Genomic DNA, 13,839 nt, shown 5'->3' with positions numbered 1-13,839 from the left:
ACGGTTAAAAAGGAGAACTGTTTGACGTAATTTTAACAACAATGATTTTACAATTTAGAGATCGCTCTTTCAATGTACTCAATTTCACGCGGATCCATACGGCAGTTTTTTGTTGTTGATTTTACCTCCGGTTTTCAATAAAACCTCTTCCTCATAGAAAATCCTGTTGTGCTCAATATCACAATTATTACAGGCATATATTTACATGAATGATATATTTACTGTACCGCTCATAAAAAAATCTACTCCGCTTATTTTAACAGAATAATTGAATTGGGTACATATTGAAAATTTATTTTACCCCCAGAAGCACCTAAAATAATTTTTCTGATTTTTAGGCATTTTTTTCAGCTAAACCTACTAAAAGTCATAGAATAAGCCCTCTAAACATCCGAGTATCAATGACAAAGTGGTAGATAATAGTCTAAAGAAGCTATCAACGACTAATGCTTTTATTATGTGGAGAAAAATTGATGCATTCAGACAACATTTCACAAAAAGCCTGAAAAATCACAAATCTTGTTTGATGCACATCTAAATCTACATGGATTTGGCTGAAAATTGGTCAGGAGACTCCATTTAAGATACTCATTGAAATGGAGGGGTGGCACTTTAAATCTGAAATACTTTTGAAAATGGTGAACAGATCTAATGCGTATGAATTGCACTTTATTCTGGTCGAGATAAGTGCGATCTTCCATAGTTTGCGGTAGCTATCGGGCAAGTAGGTACAGGCTGTTGCGCGTCCGTTCGGTCGTCCTAACCGCGATTCTCCCCAGTTATCATATGCCACCGAGCGTGCATGGTTTAACATTTTCGACGTGGCGAGAAAACGAGTTAGTGCTTTTTCCCATCCCATAGATCGCATCACTTACCGAAGTGAATCCGGATAAATTATCCTTTGTAACTAAAACTATATCCTATCCCAAGACAATCGTGGAGATGCAGAGGTACAGAGAGACACACTCGGTCTCTAGTAGCAACGAGAGTCGGACTAACAATCCTTCTCTTCCTATATGACCGTAAGGACGTGGCCGGCGCCGTTATTGACTTTAAATATCTGAGCTCCCGAAACGTGTACATTGAGAATGAGTAGCTAACCCCAAGCCTCTCGCTTCCGCAAGTATGAAGTGGTGCTTGTTGGAGACGCCTCAGAATTTTCTTCCGGTTCTCTAAGGAAGATCCATTTGGTGTGTACGAGTTGCTTACTGTAACATACGGGCTTAAGCCGTCGTCATTCCTTGCAACACGGGATCTACAACAGTTAGCAGTAGATGAAGGAGTGGAAAGTTCACCAGCAAGCGTAGAGGTAGAGAAGAATTTTTATGTGGACGATTATATTGGAGGGGCTGCAAGTATCGTCGAAGCCACTAACCTCAGAGAAGATCTAACATCGTTAATGGCCAAAGGAGGATTTTCCATTCGAAAATGGTGTTCAAACCATCCCGAAGTCTTGGCTGGAGTTCCAGAGGATCAACTGGGAACAAGCCTCACAATAACCTTCGACTTGAGCCCCGATGAGAAGGTTAAAACGCTTGGAATTACTTGGGTACCGAAGGTGGACCAACTTCGGTTCATATTCAATATTGCGAATTAAGAAGGCGAATGGACTAGGAGGCGAATTTTGTCCGCTATACACACTTAAAATAAATCGCCGAATTCGGTAAAATTTTACCGAAATCTCAACAGCAGAACTGTTCGGTAAATAATTTAACTGATTTTCGGTGATTTTGACAGTTGATCAATGGAAAAATTTACAAAAAATCTGTAAAATAAATTACCGAACAGTTCTGCTGTTGAGATTTCGGTAAAATTTACCGAATACGGTGAAATGAGTTAAGTGTGTAGCAAGGCTTTTCGACCCTCTCGGATTGATATCGCCTGTGGTGGTAACCGCAAAAATAATCATGCAGCAGCACCTGTCCCAACACAACTAGAGCATAAATGGGTGGATTTCCATCGTCGTTTATCCAAGTTGACCGAATTCAGCATCCCCAGATTCGCTTTCGTTGATGTGCAGCTACACTGTTTCGCCGACGCCTCGGATCTAGCATACGATGCATGTCTATACGTTCGCTCTGTGGATGGACGCGGAAACGTACGTATCGAGCTACTCGCATCGAAATCTAGGGTTGCGCCACTGAAAAGGTTGACTATACCGAGACTGGAACTGAGTGCTGCGAAGGAAGCTGCTGCTCTGTTACAGACGGTGGTTAAAGCTCTTTCTTTAAAATAATGAAAATCCCGCTGTTAAAGCAATGAAAATCCCGCTGATTTGGTTTCTCGTGGAATGTCCGTTGAAGATTTCTTGGAAAGTCAGCGTTGTAAATACGGTCCTACATGGCTGAAGGAAGCACCGTCAAAATGGATGGTCGAATCCGCCGACCTGATCCCAACTGAAGTGGAACTAGAATCTCGTATCGTAGCCTCAGTCAGATTAGTAGCATTCTGTTTACGGTTTTTGTCCAATTGTCGGCAGTCAAATCACCGGCACACATCATTATTCGCTTAGTGCAAGAGGAATGTTTCGCTGAGGAAATAATTTCCTTGAAAAGGATGCATCAAGTACTTCCAAATCACCTTTGAAGCTTTTGTGTCCGTTCATCGATAATGAAAGCATTGTTAGAATAGGTGGTCGCCTCCGTGACTCTCTTGAGGATTACACCGTCAAACATCCGGCTGTTCTTCCTCAATCGCATGCTCTCACCCGCTTGATCATTGTGTATTACCACATTCAGATTCACCATGGTGGACACCAAGCAACTTTAGCCGCAGTGAGACAAGAATTTTGGCCGATTCACGGAAAAAGAGCCGTTCTTTCCGTTCTTCCCCGTCAAACATCCGGCTGTTCTTCCTCAATCACATGCTCTCACCCGCTTGAGCATTGAGTATTACCACATTCAGATTCACCATGGTGGACACCAAGCAACTTTAGCCGCAGTGAGACAAGAATTTTGGCCGATTCACGGAAAAAGAGCCGTTCTTTCCGTTCTGAGAAAATGCCATCGATGTTTCCGTTTCAACCCAAAGCCGATTGAGCAGCCAATGGGACAGCTGCCATCTAAGAGAGTCCGCCCCGCTAGGGCGTTTCTGCTAACCGGCGTGGACTACTGTGGCCCCTTTTTCCTGACACCTCCTCATCGTCGAGCAGCCCCACCGAAGGTTTACATCGCGGTATTCGTATGTTTCACCACGAAAGCGATCCATTTGGAGCTCGTTACGGACCTTTCAACAGCATGTTTTATTTCTGCTCTTCGGAGGTTCATTGGGCACCACGGAATCCCAAGCGAGATACACTCCGACAATGCCACCCATTTTCAAGGAGCGAAATACGAATTGCATGAATTGTATAACAGTTTAAACAGCAAATCGTCGCAGCCCTGAACTCAAGACCTCTAGCCCCATTATCGGATGACCCCACCGATATCAATGCCTTGACACCAGCCCATTTCTTGATCGGGTCCCCCATGAACGCCCTCCCAGATCATGATCTTACAGCCATACCCTCGAACCGACTTACACACTATCAGCAACGACAGCAGATGTCCCAACGGTACTGGCAGTGCTGGAGCCAAGAGTACCTTACCGGACTTCAGCAGGCGAACAAAGTCCATCAACTGAGCCCCATTCGCATCGGCAGCATCGTAATTGTCCGGGAAGACAACATACCACCGCTACAATGGCCTCTAGCGAGGATACTGGAGATACACCCTGGTACTAATGGAGTCGTGAGGGTGGTCACGATTTTGATATCCAAAGGGACATACAAGCGTGCAGTAAACCGGATTTGTCTCGTGCCCTCCGATGATATAAACGTCTAAATTATTATTGAAACAAGTTTCAAGGGGGGCGGTAATGTTTGCGGTCCATAAATGTAAAACTAATAAAACGATCACCCTAGCTTAAATTATACACTTAACACATGTAAAAGACACTCACAGACTTCTCACACAATATGTTACACAAATGAACACTGCCCACTGCACACGAAACACAAATCAATTGTGCAGTTTTGTTTAACGGAATTGTGATACGGACTTTTACTGGTGGAAGAAAGGAAGTGCCTCAAAGGACTGGGTGTCCAAATTCCTAGAAAGGGAATGAATATAGACAAGAAAGGAAAGGCTATCTAGCGTAATCAAGGATTACTGCCAGGAGGTGCACAACGTAGGGAAGTACATCTAACCGTCGAACCGTCCCCCAACACATACCATACACTTGAGTGAACATTTTGATGTTTAAATATAAAACAACATTTTTCCTCCGAAAGTGTATCAATGCCATTTGAGTTTGAGTTCCATTTCAACTTTTTATTTTAAAACAATAATACGTTTAGACAAGGCAAGTGAATTGAGCAAGTCGCTTGAATCGAACGCGAATTGAACGTTTACACCTTAATTCAATTCACTTGAACGAAAAGAAAGTTGAACATGTTTAACTTTTGGCAAGTCAATTGAATTCAAGTTGTTCAATTCACTTGCCCTGTCAAAACGTAGCATAAGGCTAGTAAATGTAATTTACTGGCCTTATTGTTTTCTAACTTTCTTGATGAACAAAAGAGAAAGAGATTTTCCTGTGCAGTGCCCTATTTGTGCCGCTCCGTGTGAACCTTTTTACTGCAAAATCTAGACTACTGTGGTTGAATTATTTCAATCATTGCCGTTCTAAGGAAATGAATCGACTGGTCACTGTCGTTCTCATACTTTTGCGTCCACTATTCTGCCGACTGTCGTTCCAAACACGCTTGTACTAAATTGAAAATAAACCCAGAATAATCCACCTAGTCTATTATAAAATATAACGAGAAAAGCACATAAGAGTGGTCAAAATTGCACTTTAGGGAGATAGATTCAGTTATTTCTATCAATTCACATTCATTTGAGTGCATTGCAGCAGGCTTAAAAAAAATTTGATTTCGAGATTTCGATTTTCCTGAGTATAAAGATATCATCGTTTTCCTCATGATATACGAATGCAAAAATGGTAACCTGACTTTATAAAACTGACTTAAAATAAACCTCGCAGTAAATAACTGCGGAAGTGCTTAATAGAACACTAAGCTGCAAGGCGTCAGACCGCATCGTGCTTTCGTGCTGTGCGGTTCTTTCTCTCTTTGCGGAAGGAAGTTTTTAATACTACCCGAAGCTATTTTAATTTCAACGGTGCTTCTTAGCGCTATTTGTACCCACTGATCCCGTTACGATCTTTGCAAGGACCCGTGCCTTCGTTTTACGTTGGACCCGTTTGCGGAAGTAAAATTCCGACAAGCGATGGTAATCCTGCAGGGACACCGTTCTGGGAAAAAAACCTCTTAGAAGGTCACGTCTCCACGCTCAGCAATGAGCATTAATAAAAACAAAAGGAAGGAGTCTTTGAATTCTCCACTTCCTTCTAAGAAACAAGGTTTCAAGACCGTCCTGCCAAAGCGCGGAAAAAATAGAAGGAAGCTGGAGAATTCAGATATTCCTTCAAACTCTAATGTCGGAAATAATTTTTCTCCTATCGAACTGAGCAATCAGTTCGATTTGATTAATGATGATATTGAGCAAATCGAAACTAGCCCAGGTGATTCGATTCATGCGAAAAAGCAAAGGATTCCGCCGATTGTGGTATCTATTGCCGAGTTTTCTGGCTTTAGGAATGAGATTTTGAGTAACCTTCAGGGGATCAAGGTTTCGTTTCAGATTGCTAGGAAGGGTGGCTGCCGCGTTTTGCCGGGATCCTTTGACGATCGCAAACGTCTTCTTCAGTATTTAACTGAGAAGCGCCATAAATTCTTCACATACGACGACAAAACTGAGCGATTGTTCAAAGTCGTCTTGAAAGGTCTCCCCAGTGATGACAAATCACTGGATGAGATTAAAATTGAAATTTCTCAATTACTTGGATTTTCACCAGTCCAAGTAATTAAGATGAAAAAGAAATCCCATTCTGGTACTTCCCAGAGGGCATTTCTCAAGAATTTTATTTAGTTCATTTTAACAAAAGTGAACTAAATAATATGAAAAGTTTGGAAAAGGCCTGTATTATGTCCCATGTCCGTGTTACATGGGAACATTTCCGCAGGCCTGGGGGAAATTTCCAAAATCCCACCCAGTGCCGTAAGTGCCAAAAGTGGGGTCATGGAACCAAACATTGTCACATGGATGCTAAATGCATGATTTGTGGTGGAACCTCTCACGCCAAGGACGCATGTCCTGTGAGAGAAGATTCCAATAAATTTAAGTGTGCAAATTGTGGGGCAATCATAAATCCAATTTCTGGGAATGCCCTTCACGCAAAAAAGTTTTGAATTCCCGTGCAAAATTGATGACGGGAAATTCCAATCGGATCCCAGATTCGACGGGTAGAAATTTTTCAAACGCTCAAATTTCGAAACCGGTTACCGGTCGAGCAATTCATACCCACCACAATTCACAAACAAATTTTGCCGCTCGTCAACGGGTAGCAAGCACTTCAGTAAATTCCAATTTTCGAATGTACCTACGTATGCAAACATCGCTGCTGGTAGACAAAATTTCTCTTCTCAAAATGAGGTTTATACCCATGTCCCAAAGGAAAATAACGGTCATGTTGCCGATTCAGGTAGCATGACTGCTTCCGATTTTGATTTTTAACTGAACAATTGCATCACATGATTGATGCAATGTTCAAAGCAAATACCATTCCTGAAGCTGTTCAGGTTGGTATAAAGTACACACAAAAAATTGTTATCGGACTCCGTTTCAATGGATCCAAATAATTGTGTGAAAGTTCTAAATTGGAATGCCCGCTCTCTAAAGGGTAAGGAAGATGAATTATTCAACTTCCTTTCAGTTCATAATGTGCATATTGCCAATATAACTGAAACGTATTTAAAACCAGGACTCTCCATTAAAAGAGATCCAAACTATTTTATCTACAGAAATGATCGTCTTGACAGCGCCTGTGGTGGGGTCGCCATTGTCATTAATAGACGTATCAAACATAAATTATATTCTTCGTTTTCGAAACCTTGGGAGTTTCTGTTGAAACAAATTTTGGGCAATTTTCCTTCATTGCAGCCTACTTGCCTTTTCGATGCAATGGGCAGCAAAAGAATTTGTTGAAAGCTGATCTTCAAATTCTGACTCGCAGCAAATCAAAATTCTTTGTAATTGGTGACTTCAATGCCAAACACCGTTCATGGAATAATGCTCAAAGCAATTCCAATGGTAAAATTTTATTTGAAGATTGTTCTGCGGGATATTATACTATTCAATATCCCAATGGACCAACTTGTTTTTCTTCCAGTCGAAATCCTTCTACAATTGATTTAGTTTTAACGGATTCAAGTCAGCTGTGTGGCCAATTGGTAACTCATGCTGACTTTGATTCTGATCATCTTCCTGTGACATTTGAAATCTCACAAGAAGCCATTTATAATCCAATCAGCTCTACTTTTAATTATCATAGAGCTGATTGGGATTTATATCAAACGTATATCGATAGGAATTTTGATGTTGATATTCCTCTCGATACCAAAAGTGATATTGATAATGCTCTCGTATCTTTGACAAATTTAATTGTCGAAGCCAGAGGCATTACAATTCCTAAATGTGAAATTAAATTCAACTCCATTATTATTGACGACGATCTTCAGCTACTGATCCGTCTTAAAAATGTGAGAAGAAGGCAATACCAAAGAACTCGCGATCCCGCGTTGAAAGTTATTTGGCGAGATTTGCAAAATGAAATTGAAAAACGTTTCGCTATTCTAAGAAATACAAACTTTGAGAATAATGTCTCGAAGTTGGATCCCAGTTCAAAACCCTTTTGGAAATTAACAAATTCTTAAAAACCTCAAAAGCCAATTCCAGCGCTTAAAGAGGGAAATAAAATATTTTTAACAAATGGCGAAAAGGCTCAAAAACTTGCTCAGCAGTTCGAGAGTGCCCATAATTTTAGTCTAGGTCTCACTAGTCCAATTGAGGATCAGGTTACACGGAGCTTCGAAGACATTCTCAGTCAAGAGAATGTTTTGACCCTTCGTTGGGAACTAATTTGGATGAAGTGAGATCTATTACTAGAAAGAAAAATATGAAAGCCCCAGGTGATGATGGTATTTTCTACATACTTATCAAAAAACTTCCTGAGAGCTCTTTATCCTTTTTAGTTAATTTATTTAACAAATGTTTTCAATTGGCATACTTTCCAGATAAATGGAAAAACGCCAAAGTTGTTCCAATTTTGAAGCCGGACAAAAATCCAGCTGATGCTTCTAGTTATCGCCCAATCAGTTTGCTTTCTTCAATAAGCAAACTGTTTGAAAAGATTATTTTAAATAGAATGATGGTTCATATTAATGACAATTCTATTTTTGCTGATGAACAATTTGGTTTTCGCCATGGGCATTCAACCACCCATCAGTTATTAAGAGTAACGAATTCAATTCGGCTCAACAAATCTGAAGGATATTCGACTGGAGTTGCTCTTCTTGATATAGAGAAAGCATTTGACAGTGTTTGGCATGAAGGTTTGATTGTAAAATTGATGAATTTTAATTTTCCTCTGTACATCATTAAACTGATCCAAAATTATTTATCAGATCGCTCACTGCAGGTAAACTATCAGAATACTAAATCTGATAGATTACCTGTAACGGCTGGTGACCCCAAAGGCGGCATACTGGGGCCCATTTTGTATAACATTTTTACTTCTGACTTACCTGATTTACCCCCAGGGTGTCAAAATCTTTGTTTGCAGATGACACGGGCCTTTCAGCCAAAGGGCGAAGCCTTCGTGTCATTTGTAGTAGATTGCAAAAAGTTTGGATATTTTCTCCACTTACTTGCAAAAATGGAAAATTTCCCGAATGCTTCCAAAACTCAGCTTATAATTTTCCCCACATAAGCCGAGAGCTTCTTATTTGAAACCTTCTAGCAGACATATTGTCACTATGAATGGGGTTCCAATTAATTGGTCTAGCGAAGCTAAATATTTAGGACTTCTGCTAGATCAAAATTAACTTTTAAAAATCACATTGAAGGCCTTCAAGCCAAATGTAACAAATATATTAAGTGTCTATATCCACTTATAAACAGAAAATCAAAACTTTGTCTTAAGAACAAACTTTTGATTTACAAACAAATTTTTAGACCTGCCATGTTGTATGCTGTGCCAATATGGACTAGTTGCTGCAATACCAGAAAGAAGGCACTTCAGAGGATTCAAAATAAAATTCTGAAAATGATTCTGAAGTTGCCTCCGTGGTATAGTACCAATGAACTTCATAGAATTTCTAATATTGAGACATTGCAACAAATGTCCAACAAAATAATTATCAATTTTAAACAAAAATCGTTGCAATCTTCTATTGCAACGATTAACTCCTTGTACCCTTAGTATAAAATAGGTTAAGATTAGTTTAAGTTGAAAACATTGTAATTCCTACATGGTTCAATTCAACCAGAGGAAAAATTCTAACTGCCAGAGGCAATTGAAATGTATTAATAATAACTAAAAAGTAACATAGCAAATAAGGATGATAGTGTTAAGAAAACACGGAACACCTAGTCTAAGAGATGAATGCATGTATTAGATAATCAGCAAATAAAATTAGTTAAAAAAAAAAAAAAAAAAAAAAAAAAAAAAAAAAAAAAAACTGCAAGGCGGCAATGTCCCAGTGGGAGTGTAATGCCAATAAGGGGCTGTCCATAAACCACGTAGACTCTTGAGGAGGGGGGAGGGGTTTTGAAAAAGTCTACGATAGTCTACAAAGGGGGACGGGGGGGTTTGCTAAAAGTCTACGTGGACTTTTTATTTTTTTGATCAAATTATACAGCAGCTTTGTGCGAAGTTCACTCGTTTGATTTTGTTTAGGATTTCCCGTTTTTTTTCTCCATAAAAATGTAATGAATTTCACTGAAGTAAAAGTCATGGATTTCACCAGGGAATTCTTCTGCATTGAGCAGGAAAATTCTCCAAAGTATTCTATAAAAACATTCGAAAAAATTTCAAAATCTTCACTTGGATTTTATTGCAGATTCTACTAGATTTGTCTTATTGTCGGCAGACACTTCTTTGGAAACTATGGAAATTAAATTATGTCGTACTGCAACGGATTTTTTTTTTAATTTACAAAAAAACATTTTGGAACATCCAAGAAAAAGTCTTTGGAATACCCAAAAGATATTCTTTAGAACTTGTAAAGGGGATTCTCCGAAATTTCCGTGAGAAAACCTTCAACATATCCACTGGAGATTTTCTGGGAAGTCCCCAGAAAATTTTTCTTATTTTGGAAATTCTTCGAAATTCTCATGGATAATACTTCGTAAATTTTTTCGGCAGTTCTAATGCAAATTCTTTGGAATTATCGATAGAAAATCTCCGGAATTTCTAAATAAATTGTTGAAAACTTCCACGAGAAATTATTTGAATTCCCCACCAAAATCTGTTTGAGTTTCCACAACAAAAAAATTGTTTGCAGTTTTTGTAAAAAAAGCTTTTGTAATTTTCATGAAATATATCAGAATGTCCGTTTAAAACTTAAAATTACCTCGGGAAATAATTCTACATTTTGTCGGAGAAATACTCGGTTTTTTAACGGGGAAACTTTTGAAATTTAGAAGACTATTCTTGGGATTTCAACAGACGATTATTCAGCGGGATATTGCATGAAATTTTCAAGAAAAGCATCGGAATTATCACGGAGAGCTATTTGGAGTATTACCTGGAAGCTTTCAGGGTTAGCAATTGGGAAATTTTTACGAAATTTCCGCGCAAAAATTATTGGAATGTAAACTTGACATTCTCGGAATTTCAACTCTAAATTTCTCGAAATTCTGAAAATTCTTCGGTTTTCACAAATTTGAACCAGCGTTCAAAATTATAGGACAGATGCGTGACAGATTTTAAGCAGTGGCGCCCCCCTCTAAGAGAAATCGAATGCAACAGAAATTAAATTACTTGGCCTTGAAATTTGATTTCCGGAGCTATGGACAGAGGATTAAATTTGATTTCCTTTCAAAATGATTTTTGTTGTGTGGGATTTTGTTCAGTTTGATTCAGTTTTGTTTGAAATTCGAGAAACGGATTCTGCAATAATGATGACTCATTGTTGAATTCAACAATGCAATGGAAATAATAGACTTGATGATGTTTTCACTGATTTCTCGAACAAAAATCGATACTTTTGAGTGTTTTCGGAAAATATACATAAAAATAGAGCGCTCTCTGATAAAGAAGTCGAAATCTTCAAAAACTAACAGGAGACAATTATGCGTAAAAGGGCAGTATAGAATTCGTTCAAAATTGGTTCAGTTTTATTGAAATTTTTACATGTTTTATACTCTTTTCATCAACAGTTGCAGGTATCAAATAAATACAATTCGCCAAGATACAGAAACAGTTTGAGAACCATAGCTCCAATCAATGCACTATATGTAAACGAGCAGTTCTCGTCCCTTTCTATTTCAAACAAACGGATAAAAGCAGCCATTGCAAACTACGCCCGAATCGGTACCCGACATTGATCAAATTCTAATTACTTGGTCGAACGGAAACTAAACTCAAAGAGGCAAACCTACCTGCAGTCGCACTTTGGCAGTGTCCAGCGGGAATGTGACGAAATCGGCCCAGCACGCGGCTGTACCGGCTGTGAGCAGCTTGACCGCCACCGAGACCTGGGGCGGTTCTTCGCGTTTCGGGAATTGCTTGTTCATGATGGTGGTTCGTAGGTGATCTCTACCGGCGTTTCCAACGGACAAAAATTTCTTTCTTCAACACGGGTAACTAATTGCGCGCGCACTTTTTGAATTGGTGGTTTTAAAAAGCAAGACAAGGAACAACTTGACACTGTTTTAAGGAACTTTGACTGTTTTGGCCACGCACAATGTTAGATTTTGTTGGAAGATCGTTGTAGGTCCAGCCTAAACGATTACTGATGGGTGATTGTGGTACATTGGCCAGTTGAATTCTGCAATAAAAGAATGAGAGAAAAGAGATGGTTTTTAAGAATATTACTGCGATAGTATACAATCGACTATTGTTCTGTTGCCATCGTGTGAGTGCAAGCACAGGTGTACCTCGATAAAATGTATTTCGACGTGTCGCGTATCATTCGATAAACTTCATTATCTGTCTTATTCAACAAAGTTTAAACGAAATGTCATCATTTCACTTCATAAATGATATTTTTCCCCACGAAACAGATTTCATTAAAAAGGATTCCACCACAATTGAGTCTTCAATTGCTCAGAAAGTTGTGCTTATGAAAACTAAAACCACATTGATGATGACTGGGTTCGAATACTAATCCGTGCAACGACATTTTCGTTGAAAAATGTATCAACATGTCTTATATATGCATTTTGAAATCGCAAATGAAACATAATACTCGTATTTAAGATTGTGTTTAATGAAGACTGATCTGCAAAAACTGTATGTCCCAATTAAGGAATGCCAGTGCCAGTGAAAGAGAGAAATATGAAGAACCAATATTGGCAAATCACCATCAAATTGCGTTATTAATGAGTTTGAAGATGTTTTCTACCACTGTGGATCCACTTAATGACTCAGCAGATATTTTCATTGCAAAATGGATACACAAATAAAACAGCTAAGAAATTCCTGTTTTCGATACAAAGGAGTAAGAAAAAACGTACGTAGTTCCCATCATAGTAATTTGCACTTTGTTTTGCTTTTATCGCTTTACATCAGTAAGGTATGGAATCGTTGAATCAATGATTTGGCAATCATTGCTTATTGTTATCGCATTCAAGGGCAATTCATTTTTACCTAGCCTTATTATCACTAGATGATAATTTTAGGCGTAACAATGGGAATACCAGGAATACATTTGTTCATGCGTAGGGAAATGAAAGTCCAATACGTTCCTGTCGTTCCTGTACATTCATCCTGTTTCAAAACAAATCATCTAAACACCAATTTCAACGGTTCACCGCCCTCCGGCCATTTTCAAGTATTTTCTTCGCGCCTTAATTTGTAACAATACCCATCTTTGATTCTCATGTAAAACATGGTTACTGCTGAAACAAATAAATCAATATTTTTTAGTAATTAGATATTTAACTTTTTTTAGAAATTCATTGTTGAACATGTTTTTAGCATCTATCACGTATTAGGGTTAAGGCCGATTATTTAAGATTGGGAAGTTCTACGTGCATTCAATGATCAATAGTTATTATTATTTTGTTCAAATTGGTGTACTCGGACAGAATACGTACTCCAGAACAGTTTCGATGGCCTATATGTTTTGTTGTTTTGTGATTCTATCGTAAATGTCAAAGTTTAAAAAAAAGTTGAGTTTAAGCAACCTTGGAAATTGTGGCAGCCATAGCCACGTTTAGATGATTAACAATTGGTTTCATAGTTCAAATGGTTCTATGTGTAAGAAAGTTATTTTGAATTGATTTTGACTTTTGTGAAAATGTGTATTTATGAGCATAATTATTTATTTATATTTATTTATAATTATACCGCTACAAATATCTAAATAAAATTAAAAGGCCAGTAGGGGGTGTATTATGAAAAAATAAATATTAAAATGAAAAGATACATAAAAATCCTTGGATTTGTTATAGATTGTTTTGAAAATCCTCAAAATTATCCGAATTTTTGTTATTGCTCCTTCAAAATATTATTCTTGGGCAAAAAAATCCGAGGAGGAGAGATATAGTTGTTTTTTTTTCATATTTGTATCGGCCTTATAATTATACATTTATAATTATATTTATTTATTAAATATAAACTTGAAAGATCACCAGGAAAAATAATATAAAACTATTCTAATCATTAAAACTATGCATACATATTTTTCATCATATCTTTCGTTACCAATGTTACCTGTCACATGGCGAA

The 13,839-nt window shown here is 38.1% G+C and overlaps 1 protein-coding gene across 1 annotated transcript in view; it reads right to left on the bottom strand.

Moving 5' to 3' along the window:
- Positions 1-13,839, bottom strand: part of LOC134225280 (putative mitochondrial transporter UCP3) — a 37,181-nt gene that overhangs the window by 7,887 nt on the left and 15,455 nt on the right. The window contains exon 2 of the mRNA XM_062705223.1: positions 11,547-11,935. Within this exon, the coding sequence (XP_062561207.1) occupies positions 11,547-11,681 (135 nt within the window). The 5' untranslated portion in view covers positions 11,682-11,935. The remainder of the gene's footprint in view (positions 1-11,546; positions 11,936-13,839) is intronic.

The sequence above is a fragment of the Armigeres subalbatus genome, chromosome 3, assembly GCF_024139115.2.
Source record: "Armigeres subalbatus isolate Guangzhou_Male chromosome 3, GZ_Asu_2, whole genome shotgun sequence".
Classification (NCBI taxonomy): Eukaryota; Metazoa; Arthropoda; class Insecta; order Diptera; family Culicidae; genus Armigeres; species Armigeres subalbatus.
This window is presented reverse-complemented; position numbering and strand designations above follow the sequence as displayed.